This window comes from Xyrauchen texanus, chromosome 1 (assembly GCF_025860055.1).
Source record: "Xyrauchen texanus isolate HMW12.3.18 chromosome 1, RBS_HiC_50CHRs, whole genome shotgun sequence".
Classification (NCBI taxonomy): domain Eukaryota; kingdom Metazoa; phylum Chordata; class Actinopteri; order Cypriniformes; family Catostomidae; genus Xyrauchen; species Xyrauchen texanus.
In genome coordinates this window covers 46,505,760-46,527,946 of record NC_068276.1, presented here as the reverse complement: position 1 = coordinate 46,527,946, position 22,187 = coordinate 46,505,760, and the positions used below count along the sequence as shown (strand labels likewise).

The following is a 22,187-nucleotide window of genomic DNA, read 5'->3' as shown; positions in this document are numbered from 1 at the left end:
TGTGTGTGACTGTGTTTGTTTTATCATCTCACCCCTTCAATTATGAGTGTGTGTGTGTGTTGAGCATTGTGAGATTTTTTTTTTTCACAAATGTAAAAAAATAACGCTCTGTGGTATAGTTTCACCAGTTCATTTTTGTTTGTGCATAAGTAAGTTTGCGTGTGAGTGGGTGCATATGTATGCACTGAGGATGTTTTAGAGTCTCACCCTGTAATTTCTGTCTGTTTTTTGTGACTGATTTATTGATTGTAATTGACAGATTATTTTTATTTTTTTAAATGCTTTTTTTTTTTTTTTGGTCTTTCCCATTAATTTTCAATGGTCTGTCAATTTTGATCACAAATCCCGTTTTTTTTTGGTTGATGAACAATACAATTTTTTCTTCTTTTATGTTCAGATAGCAAATGGAGGAAAAGTCACAAAATCTTGTACTGCTCAGATAAAGGAACCCAATTTTATTAAATGAGGAAAAAATGACCAAATACCATAGCAGGTCTACAAAACTGGAAACAAGCATAGCAGTACATTGATAATGTTAGGATAAATAGCCTACTACTTTATACACAGCTTGAACGATTTTTCTTAAATGATGTCTCTGTTTTGTTTAAACCCCTGGATTCTTTATATTCACAGTGATTTTGAGCCTAAAATACATATATATATATGTGTATTAAAAAACGTGTTCCATATTGATTAATTTAAAAGCACGTGACCACTTTTGTGTGTTGCATTAATCTCATTTCGGGTGTTTTCTTGGTCGTTCTTTTGCGTTCCGGGTGCGAAGAGGCAAACATGGCGGCTGAGGGAGATGTGGATTTGGATTTAGAGGCTGAGGAAAACTGCACTGGAAAACCCACAGAAAAGCCTCGCAAACATGATAGTGGAGCTGCTGATCTGGAAAGAGTTACCGACTATGCGGAGGAAAAAGAAATATCCAGTTCGAATTTGGAAACGGTAAGTTCAGAGTTGCATCAGAAGCTAGTCTGCTTAGCTCAGTAACCATGTGCATATGTGGGGCAGAAATGGACAGCAGATGTCTTCTGTAATAATACTTGCATGATAATGACATGCCTTCTTTAATCACACATTTATGATAACGTTAAACATATTGAGCAGTCGGCTAGCCAGTTAGCTAACAAGTGATCTCATTATAGAGTGAGACTGTCAAAAAAAATACGGTTTTTAAATAATAATGTTATATATTGAAGCAAAATAATCCAATACTAACTGGGCGTGGGTGAAAAAATATTTGCCCCCTTAGTTACTAAATCCCAAAATCAATGAAACCGCATTCATCGCGGGGTTCAGCTGGACTAGACACCCCCAGGCCGGATTACTGCCAGTCATGTTCTTTCAAATTAACATATAAATATAACTTTTTCAGCAGCATGAGGTTGGCTAAAAGGTCTCACCCAGTAGCACACTATGCCGAGGTCGAAATAATGAGGAAAAATGTGGTTGAAATACATCAGTCTGGGAAGGGGTACAAAGCTGTTTCAAAGGCTCTTGGACTCCAAAGTACCACAGTGAGAGCCATTAACTCCAAATGGAGAAAACTTGGCACAGTACCTTCCCAGTAGTGGCTGACCTTCCAACATTCCTCCAAAGAGCTCAGCGATGACTTATCCAGTAAGTCACAAAAAAAGCCAAGGACAGCATCCAAGGAACTGCAGGGCTCTCTCGCATCAATAAAGGTCACTGATCATGACTCCACTAGAAAGACACTGGCCAAAAATGCCATCTATGGAAGAGTGGTGAGGCGAAAAACCACTGCTAACCCAGAAGAACATTAAGGCTCGTCTGAATTTTGCCAAATCACACCTTTTGGGAGAATGTTCTGTGGACTGATGAGTCGAAAGTGGAATTGTTTGGAAGACGGGTCTGGCGTAAATTAAACACAGAATTCCACAAAATGAACATTATACCTACGGTCAAGCATAGTGGTGGTAGTGTGATGGTGTGGGGATGCTTTTCTGCTTCAGGATCAGGGTGACTTGCAATAATTGAGGGAAACATGAACTCTGCTCTCTACCAGAAAATCCTAAAGGAGAGCGTCCGGTCATCAGGCCATGATTTGAAGCTCAAGCGCAACTGGATTATGCAGCAAGACAATTATCCAAAGCATTTGAGTAAGTCCACCTCTGAATGGCTCAAAAGAAGCTAAATTAAAGTTTTGGAGTGGCCTAGTCAAAGTCTTGACTTGAATCTGATTGAGATGCTGAGGCAGGACCTTAAATGGGCAGTTCATGCTAAAAAAAACAAAAAAAAAACAGTGTGGCTTAACTAAAGCAGTTCTGCAAAGAAGTGTGGGCAAAATTCCACCACAGCGTTTTGAAAGACTGATCTCCAGTTATCAGAAGTGTTTGCTTGTGGCTGCTGAAGGTGGTACAACCAGCTATTAAGTTTAAAGGGGCAGTTCATTTTTCACATGGGTGGTATAGGTGTTTGGTGACTTTTTTGCTTCAAAACAATATAAATATATATATATTTGAAAACTGTATTTTGTGTTTACTCTGGTTTTTGTTTTGTTACATCTTGTTAAGATCTAAAACAATTTAGTATGAAAACTACACCGAAATATAAGAAATCAGAAAGGGGCAAATACTTTTTCACAGCACTGTATTGTCTCAATAAACAAGTGAGAATGTTAAAGTGACATACTGTAGCATATGGTTTTATTTTCAACAAGTTGTATAGATAAATAATTTCTCATCATACCTGTTATGAGTCTTCATGTCTAATTATTGATATACATGTATCTTTAAAGGCCATGTCCGTGATCGGAGACAGAAGGTCCAGAGAACAGAAGGCGAAACAGGAAAGGTAAGACAATTTGATCCCTGATTATTTTGATATAACCACTGATCCATGGCTGAATATTTTATCATTAAGAAATAACCATGACAATTCCCTTTTTATCACCTTTACAGAGAAAAAGAATTGGCTAAAGTAACAATAAAGAAGGAAGATGTGGAGCTCATTGTAAGTATATAGGCTTACAGCTTTTATGTTAGTTTCAGGAGAGTATTTGATCATGTTTATGTAAATGAATTTGCTAATGTCTTTAACAGATGGGAGAGATGGAGATTCCTAGAGCATTGGCAGAGCGCAGTCTGAGAGAACACATGGGCAATGTTGTTGAGGCATTGATTGCATTGACCAACTGAGTTGATTGGACTGCTTTCCCGCCTATCAAAAGCTTTTCTTTGGCTTTCACACTGTATTTAGTCTGTAATAAAGGAACTTTTTTTTAACAGTAGTTTGCTTGTTTCATTTAGCAGTAGCTCAATTTATTTTGGTGATGCATTCACTTTAAACCCTAATAAGTTAGCAGAACTTAAATATTTCAAGAAGAGGGAACCTAATTGTAATAATTAAATTAGACATGTTAAATTAAAGGGATAGTTCGCCAAAAAGTATGACAATTCTCTCATGATGTGTATGACTTTCTTCTGCAGAACACAAATAATTTTTAGAAGAATTTCTCAGCTCTGTAGGTCCTCACTGCAAGTGAATGGGTGCCAAAATGTTGAAGCTCCAAAATCCATATTACGCAACATAAAATTACTCCAGACGACTCTGGTTATATCCATATGTTCAGAAGCGATATGATACCCACACGCACCATTATGTCTGAACATGGATTTAACCACTGGAGTCAAGTGGATTACATTTTATGCTCCCTTTGTGGATTTTAAGATTAAACATTTTGGCACACATTCACTTTCAGTGAGGACCTACAGAGCTGACAAATTCCTCTAAAAAACTTTATTTGAATTAATCTCTTTCCTTTATAAACTCGATTGTATCAACACTTTGTTTAGCATACTTATTGCTCAATGAGTAAAGCAATATTGAACATGCATGAATTGTACCTGTCTTCAACCTAATCTCAAGCTCCACTATTCACCATAATTGTAACATAAAACTCCAATATAACAGAAAATCTTCTAAATAACAATATTAAACATGCCTTCCACCTTTACATTCATCTATCACAAAGATGCATTAAGATACATTTTAACATTTATTTTCCTTGTGTGCCACGTAAAGCATCAATTAGAAATCCCCCAATTCAGTTAACAAAACAAACAAATCTTTTTTAATAATAGCTTTAAAAAAAAAAAAAAAAAAGCTTTTTGGATAAATTTGTAGTTTCAGCTACTCTGTTCAATGCAACAAAGCTGCATGACAAAAACATGCTTCCATTGCAACATTGGTGGTGTAGATTGAGTGGATACTGGACATCTTGAAGTTCAATTGGGGAGTTACATTTCTGTAAATTTAAAGAGGCTTAAAGTCTGTTAAATAAACTCAAAATAATTCATGTTAATTATAAGGTGTCAGTTCCTTCAACTCAAAATATAGAAAATTCTAAATACTCATGTATAATTATTGTGTATATGGTTTTATTTTCTCCCCAATTTGGAATTCCCAATGCGCTCAAAGTCCTCATGGTAGCGTAGTGACTCACGAATCTCAGTTGCCTCCACGTTTCAGACAGTCAATCTGCGCATTTTATCACATGGCATGTTGAGCGTGTTACCGTGGAGACCTAGCACGTGTGGAGGCTTCACGCTATTCTCCGCAGCATCCATGCACAACTTACCATGCACTCCACCAAGAACCACACATTATAGTGACCACGAGGAGGTTACCCCATGTGACTCTACCCTCCCTTGCAACCAGGCCAATTTGGTTGCTTAGGAGACCTGGCTGGAGTCATTCAGCACGCCTTGGATTCAAACTTCCGACTACAGGGATGGTAGTGGTCTTTACTCGCTGAGCTACCCAGGCGCCACCCAAACAATTTGTTTAATTAAAATGTTCCCTATTTGATACAATTACTTGAGCATTAAGGTTTACAGTGTTGCGAGTGGAATACAAAGTTTTTTTTTTTTTTTTACAAATAGATACTAAAAACTAAATACTCAAAATTCTGTACAATAACCGAAACATTAGATGCACACAATTAATTAAAATGCAATAAAGAATTGTTGTCTTAATGTTTTTTCCCAACATTAGCACAAGTCATTGGTAAATAATGGGTGACAGACAAAACTAAGTTTAAATCAGTCCATGTTTGAGCTCAGTTTGCTCTTTTAGGATTAAGATATGTTCATGTCTTTCTCTTATGCACTGTTGGACGATCAAACACATCTCTCACTCCCCCTGCCTTCTGTTTGAAGAACTTGCTGTTCTGAGCACTCTCCTGAGCCCAGGCAGAATCAAATGAAGTGGTGTCCTGATCCACCAGATGTGTGTATTTTGTACGTCCAGAACGTCCAAAGTTTTTGACCTGCAAATTGTAGAGCACATGGAATAATTAGTTGTTATATTAGTCTTAAACATGGATGCCCAACTACTAGGTTACTGAAATGCTGGATTTGATCCAGGGATTGATTTTAAGGTTGTGTCATTAGGCAGCTACGACTGCACTAAACTAGTCAATACATTGTAATCACTAGGAAGATCTGTTTGGGGTTTCTGCCCCATAACAAACCAGATCAGGCCATACACTTTCACATTGCTCCCCTAAAAAATAAATAAATAAAAAACAAACATGAAACAAATACAAAAAAAATATACTGACCTTAATTTAAATAAACATCTAGGCTATAGAATGGAGTTTATGAAGAGACCATCAACATAATGTGTTTGAACACATGGCACTTACCTGCATGACTTTGGGCAAGATTGTTTTGTTGAAATGGTCCTCAAGAGTTGGAGCACTGAAGTCTCTCCTGAAGACGTCTTGCTCATCATTCTGCAGAACAAGATGCAACATTTATCAGACATGAAGAATAAATAACAATCATGTCTTCAACTGATCATATGCCATAACTCACCATGAAGAACGCTCCTCTGTGGTAGTACTTCTGCAGAAACTTGTATTTGCCCTTTGTTGCTTTGTTGGTGATGACTTTCCCACTGTTGCGCAGTTCAGCTCTGCGTTCCTCCTCTGTAAGATTGTGAAATCTCTCGATTTCTGCCTTCTCTTTCTCTATTCTGTTAAAAAAAAAGAAATGCCACTGTAAATCATACACAACTTCTTTTCTAATCAAAGGCCATGCGCATCTAAACGGTTCTTGGTTCAAAGTATGACAACTCACACTTCTCTGGCTTCTCTGTCCCTCTTAATACGCTTCAGTTCTCTCACTTTCCAGGCCTCATACTCTTCCTCCTCATTTTCTCCATCCGTATCCAGAGCATCAAGAGCGGCCAGTGAACGTTTGTTCTCCTCAAACTCTTTCTTTGCCTCTTCCTCTACAATCTTCAGTGTGTAGCGTCGCCTTTCTTCAGCTTGTTTTTTAGCCTCTACTTCCAGCTCTTTTTGTCTCTGCTCCTCTGCTTCTCGTTCCGCGACTGTAACTCTGTCCTTCCTGATAAATCACATTGAAATGGAGAAGAAAAAAAATCACATCAGATCACAAGAGTCAGAGAACCTTGTCACATTTGTGATGCAAATCCATTGTCTAGCTCTACAAAGCAAGCTAAATTCAGTCTTAGTCAGCACAGCCACAGATAATTCTCAAATCGGCTGATGCATTTTGCATAATAAAACTGCAAGAGCTGGAAAATATTGCCAATTTCAATCTGATTGGCTGGCTGCTACACTAATTCCAAATTTACCCACCACTAAACACCTATAAAAGGACTGCTAACGTTTACTGCCTTTGCAAACAATGTAGTGTAAAAGATCTCTGTTTGCTGTATAAACAGACTTGACACTTACTTGCGGATGAACACAGGTTTTAAACGAGGCTCAGTTTCATCCTCACTATCTGTGTATTCTTCATACTCGGACTCGGATTCAGACTCGGCACCAGATTTCCCCTCCTCCTCCACCTCCATAATCTCCATTTCCTCGTTCTTCCTCTCTTGTGCTCGTTGCCGCATCATTGCTCGTCTTCTCTCAATTTCCTATGCATAAGACATAATACCATTGTTTTGTAAACTCATCTACTAAATACATAGACAAGAAATATTTAGTTGAAGTAACCCACTTCATCATCAACTTCCTCCTCCTCTTCATCTTCACTGCTCTCCTCTCGCTCAGGGTGCCAGGTTCCCTCATCGGAGTCCTCACTGCTTTGAACAATGAGCTCTGGCTCAGCTATCTGCCGGTGTCTCGCAAGTCTATGGGAGAAATAAAAATGCATTACACACTGGCATCAACAGATCCCTTGTACATGGTTAAACAATATGTATTTATAATAAGAGAGTACTACACAGATGGATTAGCTATACCTTTCTTCAACATCCTCAGAAGCTCGATTCTGGAGACGTCGAAGACGAGGATCTGATTTTTCCTCCTCTTCCATTTCCATCTCTTGTTCAGCCTCTTTACCCTTCTTAACAAACTGGAAATCTTCCTCCTCTTCATCCGAGGACTCCATGGGAGCGTAGTCTGGACGTTTACCAGACACATATCGCTTCACTTTCACCTTCTCCATAGAAATTTCACCTGAAGTTTGATAAGGAAAAAAAAAACATTATACTTTCATGATCTTTTTGGTTTCATAAGTTGCACAGAAACTCTCTCAAACAATGGCAAAGGGACAATTCACCCAAAAATGAAAATTATCTCATAATTTACTCTCACCCTCACCTATCAAATCACTTTAAGACATTCATTTAACCACTTGAGTCTTATAGATAACTTTTGTGCTGCCTTTTATGTGCTTTTTTTTGGAGCTTCAAAGTTCTGGTCACCATTCACTTGCATTGTGTGGACCTAAAAAGCTGAGATATTCCTCTTTTAAAAATCTTTGTGTTCAGCAGAAGAAAGTAAGTCATGCACACCTGGGATGGTATGAGTGTGAGAATTACGCTCTGTCCTGTAGGCGGCGATTTGCACGAAGAATGCAAGTTGCCAAAACCAAAAAAAAAAAAAGAATGTGAAAGTGGAGATTGATAGTAAATAATAATAAATATGTATCTGTTTCTCATCCACACCTATCATATAGCTTCAGAAGACATAGATTTGTATGAATAACTTTTATGCTGCCTTTATGAGCTTTTAGTAATTTCTGGCAAACATTCACTTGCACTGTATGGACCAACAGAGCGGAGATATTCTTCTAAAATATAAACTGTTCTATTGTATGTTCTGGAGAAGAAAGAAAGTCAAACACATCTGGAATTACATAAGGGTGAGTAAATGATGAAATAATTATTATTATTTGGTGAAACATCTCTTTAAAAAAAATAAATTGCTATTTGGGATTTGTTATTTCAAACACAAGTAGTTTCAATTAATGTATGTGGGAATAATTCACAAATCAAAAAGTACAAACAAAAATACAACTTGTAAATACACATTTTAAGAAACATCAAGACTAACAATTGTTCCCAATAAAACCACCACAACAAATAAACAAACACACTGTGGAAGAATATGACATCAGCATCCTGCAGCAGTCTAGTCAACTAATATGATCCAGTGTCATTACAGATTGTTGCTATGTCTTATATCAGTGTTTAGATATCAGTGCACATCTAAAAGGAATGCAGGTGCACAGCTACAAGATGAAGTTCATAGAAATGAGTAGAGACGCTGGCACACTGCTAAACGTATAGACTTTGTCAATAAACTGAACATTACTGGAACGTTTAGCAATGTGCCAGCGGCTCTACTCATTTATATCAGTGTTTTCATCATCAAGCGGATCATGTTGTCAATACTCATGCTAATAATGAAAGCTAAGTGCTTGTCTTATTTACCTTTTTCATTTCGAATCGGCACGGCTCCTGCCGTCGACTGAATCGGCGGCTGCTTGGCATTTAATGCGTTTGGTCCAGACATTTTGGACAGCTCACACTGATCCCTTTACACTATAAAAAAACAACAATCGATGGAAACCTCCGTTAAAAAACTATTTACAGTCCCTTTGCAACTATCATGAACGACCCGGAAATCTTACGCCAGTGGATTACCGTTTAAATTATCTCCCAGAAACACTGCCTTATCTAATAGTTCCTGATATCTCCGGTTCCTACCTTCAATTGCGACTTTATTTTTCAATACATTGCCCTGACATTACCTTTGGCTATAGCCTATAGGGTTATCAGCTGCATATTATTTCTGAAAGTCACGTATGTTATTATTATTAAGACAATTCAAGTCAATTTTATTAGCGCCTTTCACAACACACATCAAAGCAGCTTTACAGAAGATCAGCATTAACAGACGATAAAACTGTAATGTCTATAATGTCGATGAATCATCATTGCGTAATTAGATAAAATACGACTGTTTATCGTGTTTAAAAATAAGTAATTAATAATTGTAATAATAACCCCAGTGAGCAAGCTGAAGGCGACTGTCTCAACTCCATTGAGATGTAGATTAATGGAAAAAAATAACCTTGGGAGAAAACAGACTCACTGTGGGAGCCAGTTCCCCTCTGACTAACATCATGAATATAATGTAAATATTACTTATGTATAGTTAAATTCATGGTTTAAAATTATTAAACTAAGTAAGTGTCAAGGGTCAGTGTTTAAACATCAATTTTGTTTGAACTGTAAGATTAATGACCAATGCCTTTGAAGTCCATCCTGGGTTTACTGCAGAAGTTCACATAGGTGCAATTGTCCTTGTTAATTGGCTGATGAAGGCTTTTGTTGGCAATTGTTAGTCTATATATTCCAGAGTGTAGTCCATCAATAAACTGATGTGATGCAGGCAGAGATCAGGGATGTGTTATTATTATTTCATTCAAAACCACAATTAATATAAGGCATTCCAACAATAAAGTCAAGTAATTTTTATTTGTATAGCACCTTTCACAACAACCATAAAATAAAAAAGAACATAAAAAAGCAATTTGTCTTTTTACATATTTTAAGGACCTACAATAAATCTGGAATTGTTTTTGAAATACAGATAATAGGCCTAATGGTTGTTTTAAAGCACTTTAATTTATGGATATTGCATTTCCCCAAAATAATGTAAAATAAAATAAAAACGGGATCATCTTCTGTTATTATAAAAGTTATATAATTATTATCAAATTCAGTTAATGAATTTATTAAGTTTAAGCCAGTTCTACATGTGTTCCAGAATACACAATAGAAAAACAAATGATGGGTTGATTTAATTTTGACATCACAAAAAGTGCAATTATTATTAAGTCTATGTTTAAGAAACTCTGATGGTGGGTATTTATTATCTAGTATTAACATATTTTGTGTGTATGGGAAAAGATACATGGTTAATTTCCCAATGATAATTTCTACTACCTTGACTTGGAAACGTATTAGTCAGCAAACATATAACTTAGTTGAAAACAATGTTTTTTTTTTAAAGATTAATTTGTTGTGTCTTCATATTATCTAAATTTTGTTGTTTTATTGTAATTGCATATTCATTATGATTTCACAAAAAATAAATAATCTACGGACTAGTACAAATTTAAGACTCAGAATATTTGTAATTTTATTTAAATATATTTTCTGGAATCACACGACACTGGTGGCTAATATCAAGCTTTCACAGTGTATTTAGAAACAATTCATGTGGTATTTTATCTGTCGTCACCATTGGAAAATCTTTATCAGGGAGAAGCAGCAGTACTTTTTAGATCATTATTATTCCTATTAATCAGTTTAGGAATAATAATACATAACTTTTTGTTAACCTTCTCCAAAACTTTAATTGCAGTTCATAACAGTGCATGCCTTTGTCCATTATTATTATATAACAAAGAAAGGGTGAAATACACACTCACACACACAGAATATTTAAATTTCAGAAAAACATTTCAAAATCTTTTTTATGGCTAGGAGCATTCCATGAATGATGATCAAATGCATTATAAAAGCACCATTACAACTGCACTCCTCTCTCCAAAAATAGCTGCTGCAGTTTTTCCTCAAGCGCTGTGTTGGTGCCACGAAGCCCTTTTACCACTTGAGATGCCCATACAAAGTATTTGTGAACTCTTTCTGTTGTCCAACCTGTCAAGAAAGATAGAAGACGGCATCTTTACACAAGTAGTAAAATTACAGATTGGATATGTATTCATGGTCACACAAATCTCTTGAGCAGTAGGACTATCTCACCTATGGGGGTGCAACGATTGAGGTCCCGTAAATTATACAACTTATCAGCTAGTTTAACCAGCTTGGCCTGTTGGCTGCGGTGTGGTGCATGTTCCACTTGTAGGCGTTTTCTCTCTTCTTTTGGGAGTGTCTTGTCATCGGTCACCTCCTGGACAATTCTCGCCACTGTTGGTCCAAACACAGACTCCAGCTCCTCAACGGTTGTGTCAGTGTCTTCTACAGTGTCATGAAGCAATGCTGCCTGTGTTACAAGTGCATAAGGTCAGTCTCAAGCTTAAATAACAGAGATGCTTTAAAAAAAATACCATTGGCTTTTGAAATAAATCACAACTGAGCAAATTCTTGAAAAAAAAACTATTTTCATAACCATAACTAACCAAATAAAGACTGTTTCCTTTTTTAACAAAACAAAGCTTACAACTGATAATTGCCTTTAAAGGTGCATCAAGTAATTTTTGTTAATGTGATTCTGCATTTATTTTTTATTTTTTTTATGTGATTATGGGTTTGTGTCAATCAGAATCATCCTTCTTCCGAAGTTGTAATTATGAGTATGTCACATTGAAGTGCTTTGCTGTTCGAAATATGGACAACATCAGGTTCATTTTTGCATTCTTCTTGGGAAACTCATGTATACAAGAATACAAGCTTGCTCACGACGGTGGAATTTTGGTCAAATACATGGCATTTTCTCTATGTAAATTTTACAACATACATCAAATGGTTACTGATTCACATAAATGTATATGACCAAAGCAAGAAGTTATAACAAGGTTGCTGCATTTAGGGAAATTAATACAACCTACCATTTACTACAGAAACCATACTATCTTCTGCCAAGTTGAAATTTTACATCTCCTCTCAACTTGAAAATACAGCAGGGGCGAAAATTATATCAAAATGACCCCCGACCCCCCCATGATTTCCGCCCATGAAATACAGGTAACAAAATGACCTCAAAGTTTCCTAGTTGGGGTTAAACATGTGCAACAATCTCGTATTAACTTTAATTCTGAAAGCACATGAAGGCATCTTAAGAGAGTAATATAGACATTTTTCACACGCCGGGTTTTGGAACACGGAAGTAAACATTTGCAAGGTAAACTTCGACAGTGGTAAATGGGAGATCACAGCAAATATTATTTTCACTAAACTATTTGCTCCAAGATCAAAAGAAAAATTCACTATTGCATTTTAATGACTTTCCAGAAGAGGAAAAAAATTAAGAGCGGTGGATTAAGACCACCTGATCATCTGACTCCGAAGGGAGAAGATGCCAAATTTACGGTCACTCTCTCAGCAGCTGTAATCGAACCCCCCAGCTGTGGTAAACAGTTTTTTTTTTTACTAATTCCAGGGTAATACAATAATAATAATAATAATAATAATAAAGCACAATGTTAACAATTTACACTCAATATTTAAATAAAATTATAATATAAAAAAATTGCAAGATTTACGCTGCTAAGGCAGAAACGCGCCTTCTGTGAAAAAGGTAAAGTTATGTGATACCAAAATGGCAGCCCCAATGAGGGGACCCTCTCTGTGTAGACGAAACAGCTATTTAATGGTTACTGATATTAATGGACTGTTCATCCCTTGAGAGAAGTCCTGATTTTTTACAGGTTCAAAAGTTTCAATTAATTTCTTTACGAGTAAAACTTGTTCACTAAGGACAAATAATACTGAGTGCACCTTTAAGAGCACACCACACTCAACCCACAAACAACAAAAACTCACTTGCAAAACTTCGATATCTGTGATTCCACCCTCATGGCTTAAAATCCTTGCCACCCCTGTGAAAATGAGGGGTTTTGTTAACTGTACGTTGCATAAAACCACACGGTCGTGACAACAGATTAGATATTATTTAGCCACCTCATAACTACTAATACCTTGTACCTATGGGGTGATTAATGTATGGTGTGGCATCGGGATCTTTACGGCGCTGATTACGATGTTTCTCTGCGGCAAAGTTGATCGTTTCCAGCAGCACTGCAGTAGACGCCGAGCTCATAATTACATTCATAAAAGACTACCTGAGTCTAATAATTAATGAAATATTCAGACTGTTACGTGTACAAGTCACCCTGAATATTAAATTAACCCGAATATGAAAGTCAAGGCTAATTTTACTTAATACACTTTCTATAAAATATACATGTGTTTTTCCCCGCTGATCTAAGGTGTCCGTAGTAAAACAAGCTTCAGTGCGGCTTCAAAACCACTTCCGGGAAAAGAAGAGGAGGTACTATATGAATTCAGTTCGTCTCTAATTCACGTCATATTTAAATGAATGCGGATAACTAAATGACCGTGTTTAAATGATTAATTGTCCCGATCAGGTGCCTGAATGATTCAGTTGTAAATGACAGTTCGGGCTGCTGATGTAAACCTGCTTCAATGTGGTGTTGTCAGTATATCCATTGTTTTGCTCAAGGGCGTACCAGCCGCGAGGGACGTGGGAGACACGTCCACCGCACTCTTTAAAAAGGTGATTTTTATCCGCCACACTGTTCCAAGCTAAACCCATACCTGTTACTGTCCAAATGGTGGATTTGTATACAGTATTCATCACGTTTTGTTACTTTGGGCTGATTGAGTGACCATCCAGCCAATAACAGGTGAGTTTCATGAGCAGAAACAACCCTTTACGTAATAGGCCGTCAGTTAGACACTCCGATTAATGTGGCTCCGTTCATTTCTACAAAGCTGCTTTAAACAATACTCATTCATCCATATTTTTTTTTATCGGCATTGATGTAGCTCTAAACGAATAATCTAGAGATGCTACATGAGAGATATCGGCATATCGTTCTTGATTGGCAGCATTACATGAAATGCACTGCAGAAAAACAAAAACAAAGGACAATCCTTCTTTTATACACACATTGTGGAGTTTATATCAGCGCATGAGTGTTCTTTAAGTTATGCTTTTTGCATTATGTTTGTGAGGTAATAGTTTGATCAGTTTGAATAGTTTTGAATAGTTTGTTTTTGTCAATTTAATCAGGTCACTAGATCTGTGTTAAATATGTCAAGCTATTTTTAATATCAGCTCCTGCTTTTTTGTAGGTGTAGAGATCTGCTGTGTTCTTAGAACACTTAGGCATTTTACTGAAGTGAATAGATGTAGACACTTTTTTTTTTATACATGACAACGTACAAACGTTATTGAAACTCATTACAATTATTATAAGACTATTATTGTTGTCTTTTGATAAAAGTCATGTTCATCATAGAAATTATAGATTTGCTTTGTTCTTGTAATGCATAAAACTTCTACTAAAATCTCTTTGTAGGTCTGTACACATACACATTTTAGAGTATTAAATTGTTCTTTTGATCATTGATTTAGTGACTAACTCAACAAGACATTCATTTGTTACCACTAGAAATGGTCACTGAATCATTAAATGGATCTGAAATAATTTAGGTGAACATAGTCAAAACTCTTGAGCCACTTGGATAAATTTAAATCTTACAATGCACAAGCACAGTGTAAAAAAAGAAAAGGTTTACATTCACAGTTGTCATTACTTTAATTGATTAAATAATTTATTCACACTGTTTGTAGCCGTGTGCACCTCGTTTATTGACCACAGTGTGGTTTTGTGCACAGCCATTTATTTTTTCACAATTCGAAGTCGCGTGAACAAATGATTCTGGTATCACTGTTGCTAACTTTAAAACTAGCGGGTTGATGTCGCGTGTCGGAAATCCAGTGACTCTGGTAGTGATGATTCTCCCTGACCAATCAGTGATCTGCATGATTTTGAGGTCACAATTAGTACTGGCTCGGCTCGACCAACATGAGAGCTGCGTTCATTGCCTGGGCCGCACCCACGCCGATACAGGTCTCATGGAGACAGACTACCCTCACTGCAAGGACATGAGTCTCAAGACACTCCGCCCTTTGGTTGCCCTCATTCTGAGGGATGATTCTGCCTTCTGCACCCTCCTGACTGCTTCCTCTGTGTTAAGTCTTGAAGGACCACATGAGCTCTCGGACGTTCACAAAATGTGTCGATGTGCCACTCAGCCCCTGAATGGGGTACGCATTCTGAATTACCTCAGCAACTGGCTATTACTGTTCCGATCAGAGGCTCTGCTATGTGAGCACAGGGACATAATACTTCACCATTTAAACAGCCTGGGTCTCAATGTCAACTGGGCGAAAAGCACACTTTTTCCCAGCCAGCAAATCTCATTTTTGGGGGTTTGATTTGACTCGATCAGTATGCGCGTACATCTCCAGTGAGCACATCCAGACCATTTGCCAGTGTCTGTCTCAGTTCAAACTGGGGAAAGCATTTCCACCGAAGTCTTTTCAGAAAATGCCGTGCTTTATGGCGGCAGCATCAGCAGGGTGTGATGCTGGGTCATGTTTTCAGATATAAGTAGTGACCACAGATGTGTCCAACATGGGTTGGGTGTGCTGTGGAATGGACGCTTGACTTTTGGCTTGACACATCAATTTCTTTGGAAATGTTAGCCGTATTCTTAGCGGTGAAAGCTTTTAATTTCGACATAGTGAATCATCACGTTCTTATTCGGTCAGACAATATGTCAATGGTGGCATTCATAATTCGCCATTGTGGCACTCAATTACTACCAATGTGGAGCACGCGCCATCTCCTCTCCCTGCACACAACATGTGTTCCGGGCAATCTGAACTGCGGAGCGCACATGCTGTCGCACCAGGGACTGATAGCAGGGGAATGGAGACTTCATCCTCAAATGGTTCTGAGCATTTGGGAATGTTCGGAGAAGCAGAAGTCGATTTTCCTCTGCAGAGACAGCCCACTGCCCTCTTTGGTACTCCATGTCCCAAGCCTCACTGGGAGTAGACACCTTAGCCCACAAATGGCTGATGAAACATAAATATGCATTTCTCCCGGTATGCCTCCTCCACTCTGTCATCAGCAAAGTCCGAGAGGACAAGGAAACGGTTATATTGGTTGTGCCAAAATAGCCCAACCAGCCATGGTTTCCGGAAATTATGGAGATATATGGCGGTCAGACCTCAGTCAAACGGGTTGGTGATATACAGGCGCTGTTAGGGATTAATTATACTGTGTGTATTATATGATTCATATACATACTCCGACTACGATACATTTCCCATCTGGTTTTCATCATGTTGGGTTACTCATTTTTATTACATATTGAAGTCATATTAATAAGTCACCGCCAATGGGCCTATGACCTCTATATATATATATATATACAGTGGGTACGGAAAGTATTCAGACCCCCTTACATTTTTCACTCTTTGTTATATTGCAGCTATTTGCTAAAATCATTTAAATTCAATTTTTTTCCTCATTATTGTACACACAGCACCCCATATTGACAGAAAAACACAGAATTGTTGACATTTTTGCACATTTATTAAAAAAGAAAAACTGAAATATCACATGGTCCTAAGTATTCAGACCCTTTGTTCAGTATTTAGTAGAAGCACCCTTTTGATCTAATACAGCCATGAGTCTTTTTGGGAAAGATGCAACAAGTTTTTCACATATGGATTTGGGTATCCTCTGCCATTCCTCCTTGCAGATCCTCTCCAGTTCTGTCAGGTTGGATGGTAAACGTTGGTGGACAGCCATTTTCAGGTCTCTCCAGAGATGCTCAATTGGGTTTAAGTCAGGGCTCTGGCTGGGCCATTCAAGAACAGTCACGGAGTTGTTGTGAAGCCACTCCTTCATTATTTTAGCGGTAATGCTTAGGGTCATTGTCTTGTTGGAAGGTGAACCTTCGGTCCAGTCTGAGGTCCAGAGCACTCTGGAGAAGGTTTTTGTCCAGGATATCCCTGTACTTGGCTGCATTCATCTTTCCCTCGATTGCAACCGGTCGTCCTGTCCCTGCAGCTGAAAAACACCCCCACAGCATGATGCTGCCACCACCATGCTTCACTGTTGAGACTGTATTGGACAGGTGATGAGCAGTGCCTGGTTTTCTCCACACATACCGCTTAGAATTAAGGCCAAAAAGCTCTATCTTGGACTCAGACCAGAGAATCTTATTTATCACCATCTTGGAGTCCTTCAGGTGTTTTTTTTAGCAAACTCCATGCAGGTTTTCATGTGTCTTGCACTGAGGAGAGGCTTCCGTCGGGCCACTCTGCCATAAAGCCCCGACTTGTGGATGGCTGCAGTGATGGTTGACTTACTACAACTTTCTCCCATCTCCCGACTGCATCTCTGGAGCTCAGCCACAGTGATCTTTGGGTTCTTCTTTACCTCTCTCACCAAGGCTCTTCTCCCCCGATAGCTCAGTTTGGCCGGACGGCCAGCTCTAGGAAGGGTTCTGGTCGTCCCAAACGTCTTCCATTTAAGGATTATGGAGGCCACTGTGCTCTTATGAACCTTAAGGGCAGCAGAAATTTTTTTGTAACCTTGGCCAGATCTTTGCCTTGCCACAATTCTGTCTCTGAGCTCTTCAGGCAGTTCCTTTGACCTCATGATTCTCATTTGCTCTGACATGCACTGTGAGCTGTAAGGTCTTATATAGACAGGTGTGTGGCTTTCCTAATCAAGTCAAATCAGTATAATCAAACACAGCTGGACTCAATTGAAGGTGTAGAACCATCTCAAGGATGATCAGAAGAAATGGACAGCACCTGAGTTAAATATATGAGTGTCACAGCAAAGGGTCTGAATACTTAGGACCATGTGATTTTTCAGTTTTTCTTTTTTAATAAATGTGCAAAAATGTCAACAATTCTGTGTTTTTCTGTCAATATGGGGTGCTGGGTGTACAATAATGAGGCAAAAAAATGAACTTAAATGATTTTAGGAAATGGCTGCAATATAACAAAGAGTGAAAAATGTAAGGGGGTCTGAATACTTTCACATATATACATACTATATATATATATATATATATATATATATATATATATATATATACACACACACACACACACACACACACACTCTCACCTAAAGGATTATTAGGAACACCTGTTCAATTTCTCATTAATGCAATTATCTAATCAACCAATCACATGGCAGTTGCTTCAATGCATTTAGGGGTGTGGTCCTGGTCAAGACAATCTCCTGAACTCCAAACTGTATGTCAGAATGGGAAAGAAAGGTGATTTAAGCAATTTGGAGCGTGGCATGGTTGTTGGTGCCAGACGGGCCGGTCTGATTATTTCACAATCTGCTCAGTTACTGGGATTTTCACGCACAACCATTTCTAGGGTTTACAAAGAATGGTGTGAAAAGGGAAAAACATTCAGTATGCAGCAGTCCTGTGGGCGAAAATGCCTTGTTGATGCTAGAGGTCAGAGGAGAATGGGCCGACTGATTCAAGCTGATAGAAGAGCAACTTTGCCTGAAATAAACACTCGTTACAACCGAGGTATGCAGCTAAGCATTTGTGAAGCCACAACACGCACAACCTTGAGGCGGATGGGCTACAACAGCAGAAGACCCCACCGGGTACCACTCATCTCCACTACAAATAGGAAAAAGAGGTTACAATTTGCAAGAGCTCACCAAAATTGGACAGTTGAAGACTGGAAAAATGTTGCCTGGTCTGATGAGTCTCGATTTCTGTTGAGACATTCAGATGGTAGAGTCAGAATTTGGCATAAACAGAATGAGAACATGGATCCATCATGCCTTATTACCACTGTGCAGGCTGGTGGTGGTGGTATAATGGTGTGGGGGATGTTTTCTTGGCACACTTTAGGCCCCTTAGTGCCAATTGGGCATCGTTTAAATGCCACGGCCTACCTGAGCATTGTTTCTGACCATGTCCATCCCTTTATGGCCACCATGTACCCATCCTCTGATGGCTATTCCAGCAGGATAATGCACCATGTCACAAAGCTCGAATCATTTCAAATTGGTTTCTTGAACATGACAATGAGTTCACTGTACTAAAATGGCCCCCACAGTCACCAGATCTCAACCCAATAGAGCATCTTTGGGATGTGGTGGAACGGGAGCTTCGTGCCCTGGGTGTGCATCCCACAAATCTCCATCAACTGCAAGATGCTATCCTATCAATATGGGCCAACATTTCTAAAGAATGCTTTCAGCACCTTGTTGAATCAATGCCACGTAGAATTAAGGCAGTTCTGAAGGGGAAAGGGGGTCAAACACAGTATTAGTATGGTGTTCCTAATAATCCTTTAGGTGAGTGTAATATATTATTTTTTTTATTTAACACTAAGTGTTTCCACCTTGATGCATTTCAGGGTATGGCGTTACGTACTGCTGCGTGATGGGACCCCAAAGTGTTCACTGCAATGTCTGTTGAACTGAATCAATAGGGAACGTCTCCGGTTACATATTTAATCTCACTTCCCTTAGATGAAGGATAAGAGACATTGCAAACTTGGCCGCACTTCTACTTCGGAGATTTTAGGTGCGAATGATGCGTTTTTTTCTTTAAGTAAGAAAATTCTGATGAAATGGTGTGTGAGCTTACGCTTATATAGGGCAAATGCGCCTAAAAGGGCAGGGCTCAAACACCATTATCAATCATAAGATCGGCATTATGATACAAGGCCTTCAACAAGGTTGTGGAAAAACAATGTCCCCCAAGCGTTCACTATAATATCTTGTTCCCTTAATCTCAGAGATCCAAGGTTACATGTGTAACCAGAGGCATTTTTTGAAACTGGCGATTCTTTCTTGTAGTTGGTGCTTTATCACTTACAATTTAACATTCCCTGCACATGATAACCGTTGTCACTGCTGTCAGTGAGTGGACAGAGAGAGAAAGAGAGACATAAATAGATATCTATGGAGAGAGAGAGAGAGAGACACCCTTACACTGAATCTGTATCAGGTACAATTAATTAGCAAAATATATGTTGCTAAACGTCCCGTAAAACAAGGAATCGTCCCCTAATTGAGGGAAAAAATGTGTTATGTATGAAATCCATAAACGACACACCCAAACTGTTAATAATGTTTCACAAATCCAGTGAAATTAATACACACACCTTTCGTGTGAGTTATGTGAGATATCAGCTGTTTCCTCACGACTCAGTACACATGACATTGTGTTTGCTAACGCATATGGGGAGTGTCCTTCCACACAACCTAATTGAAACCTCTCTACAATAATGCCAATATTGTAATATTGGCTATGGTGTTTGAATGCCGCCCTTTTAGTTGTGAAGCTGTTTGCTATAAAAGCAGGTGCACAGGGCCTGGGTAGCTCGGCGAGTAAAGATGATGACTACCACCCCTGGAGTCATGAGTTCGAATCCAGGGGGTACTGAGTGACTCCAGCCAGGTCTCCGAAGCAAGCAAATTGGCCCGGTTGCTAGGGAGGGTAGAGTCACATGGGGTAACCTTCTTGTTGTCACTATAATGTGGTTCTCGCGCTCTGTGGGGCACGTTGTGAGTTGTGCATGGATGCCGCGGAGAATAGCTTGAAGCCTCCACTCACGCAATGTCTCCGTGGTAACGCACTCAACAAGCCACTTGATATGATGCATGGATTGACTGTCTCCGAAGCGGAGGCAACTGAGATTCATGAGTCACTACGCTACCACAAGGACTTCGAGCGCATTGGGAATTCCAAATTGGGGAGAAAAAGGGGAGAAGATAAAGAAAGAAAAATGGCAGTTCCGCAAACTCCATTCCTCAGAATTTTCTTCCTTCAAGACAGCGATTCCTCTAGAAGCGATTTACTGTTTTGCCGTCGACTACATGAGTCAGCGGGCAGGATCTTGATGGCAACGAAAATACTCTCCACTCCCCTGCAGTGTTTCCGGCAAACATCACTCCGCCTCGTCGCTTTACTGGTGAACGGGCCATTTCAGCATCCTGATTCCCTGCAGTTCTTCAGCAGGAGTTGTGTATCCTTATAATAAATTTGTATATTGTTCTTTTGTGTGTGTGTGTGTGTGTGTGTGTGTGTGTGTATATATATATATATATATATATATATTTTAGGGCTGTCGATTTAACATGTTAATTCAATGCGATTAATTTGACAAGAAATAACACGTTAAAATAATTAACGCAATTATTCGCACTGCCCCCGAAACCATAATAGGGAAGATTTGAGAGTTATTTGAAGTTTGTAACTTTTTGGTTTTATTTATGTTGTCTTTTATTTTGTGGTGTTAGTCATATGTTATCAAGCATAACATTGGGAAGATATTTGGTAAATTAATGTAATTTAAAACTTCAATATATAGCATTTATTATAACAAAAATCAAATCAAAATTAGTTTACAAATATGTTTGCTAGATATCAATCACAGACCATATAGTGGCTCATTTATCCATTGAATTTCCACCCTGATGCTGCCCATGGATGTACATCTGAATTTAAGTAATTTAACTTGACCAGTATGACTAATACAATCTTTAAAATTGTAACGAGTTTCACAGCATGGTCAAGGAGGCGGAAATCGGCTGAACAGCAATGTAAACTTTAATGACAGAACATAACTCAAACAAAACATAAGTGCTTTGCAGCAGTGGCAGAGCTAGGGGGTGGCCATGGCCACTATGGACCAAAGTCTGGCCATCCCACTCGTAATTTGCTGTTTAGTAATTCTTTGGTCATTCTGTCCCGTGTGTCATTGTATCCACTCCTGTGGTCAATCCTCAAAAGGTGAGTGGACAAGCAGAAGCCCACAAATTGTGATCAACTCCGAGCACTAATAAGGTAAGCATGGATCGCCATCAGTCAGGATTTGGCCCAGAAGCTGATATCCAGCATGCCAGAGCGAATTGCAGAGGTTATGAAGAACAAGGGTCAACACTGTAAATATTGACTCTTTGCATATGTTGAATGTTTTTGCAATAAATGCCTTTAAAACTAATGAAATGCTTATCATTGTTTTCCAGTATACCATAGAAACATGTGAAAAAAAATTATCTACAAATACTGAAGCAGGAAACTTTACAAAACACACAATTTATGTCTCTGCCAATACTTTTGGCCACTGCTATATGCAGTTTACACAATCATTAATATTAAACAGTAATATTTCACAGGTGCCAGCAATGTGGTAGCTCTCCAGATGGCACAGACTAAGAGATGGAGGAGAGATGCTCCTGAGCTGCCTAATTTCTCTTTGCTCAAGATACTGGCCAGAGACCAACTCATCTTCCTGCTGGAATATGTCT

At 38.6% G+C, this 22,187-nt stretch overlaps 3 protein-coding genes across 3 annotated transcripts; 1 reads left to right on the top strand and 2 right to left on the bottom strand.

Moving 5' to 3' along the window:
* Nucleotides 1-775: 775 nt before the first annotated feature.
* Nucleotides 776-3,303, top strand: LOC127646231 (huntingtin-interacting protein K). The gene is made up of 4 exons (XM_052129732.1): nucleotides 776-954; nucleotides 2,768-2,823; nucleotides 2,931-2,982; nucleotides 3,072-3,303. Exons 1-4 carry the CDS (start codon nucleotides 793-795, stop codon nucleotides 3,165-3,167), a joined length of 366 nt encoding a protein of 121 aa, XP_051985692.1. The 5' UTR covers nucleotides 776-792; the 3' UTR covers nucleotides 3,168-3,303.
* A 483-nt stretch (nucleotides 3,304-3,786) lies between these two features.
* LOC127646220 (microfibrillar-associated protein 1-like) lies at nucleotides 3,787-8,929 on the bottom strand. Its single transcript, XM_052129724.1, has 8 exons — nucleotides 8,728-8,929; nucleotides 7,252-7,468; nucleotides 7,008-7,140; nucleotides 6,737-6,924; nucleotides 6,114-6,383; nucleotides 5,850-6,009; nucleotides 5,678-5,767; nucleotides 3,787-5,299 (listed from the first exon to the last, which is right to left on the bottom strand). Exons 1-8 carry the CDS (start codon nucleotides 8,807-8,809, stop codon nucleotides 5,120-5,122), a joined length of 1,320 nt encoding a protein of 439 aa, XP_051985684.1. The 5' UTR covers nucleotides 8,810-8,929; the 3' UTR covers nucleotides 3,787-5,119.
* An 844-nt stretch (nucleotides 8,930-9,773) lies between these two features.
* On the bottom strand, nucleotides 9,774-13,286 carry hddc3 (HD domain containing 3). Its single transcript, XM_052135113.1, has 4 exons — nucleotides 12,973-13,286; nucleotides 12,811-12,866; nucleotides 11,071-11,311; nucleotides 9,774-10,965 (listed from the first exon to the last, which is right to left on the bottom strand). The coding sequence occupies exons 1-4, from the start codon at nucleotides 13,097-13,099 to the stop codon at nucleotides 10,835-10,837; spliced, it is 555 nt and encodes a 184-aa protein (XP_051991073.1). The 5' UTR covers nucleotides 13,100-13,286; the 3' UTR covers nucleotides 9,774-10,834.
* Between the last annotated feature and the right edge of the window lie 8,901 nt (nucleotides 13,287-22,187).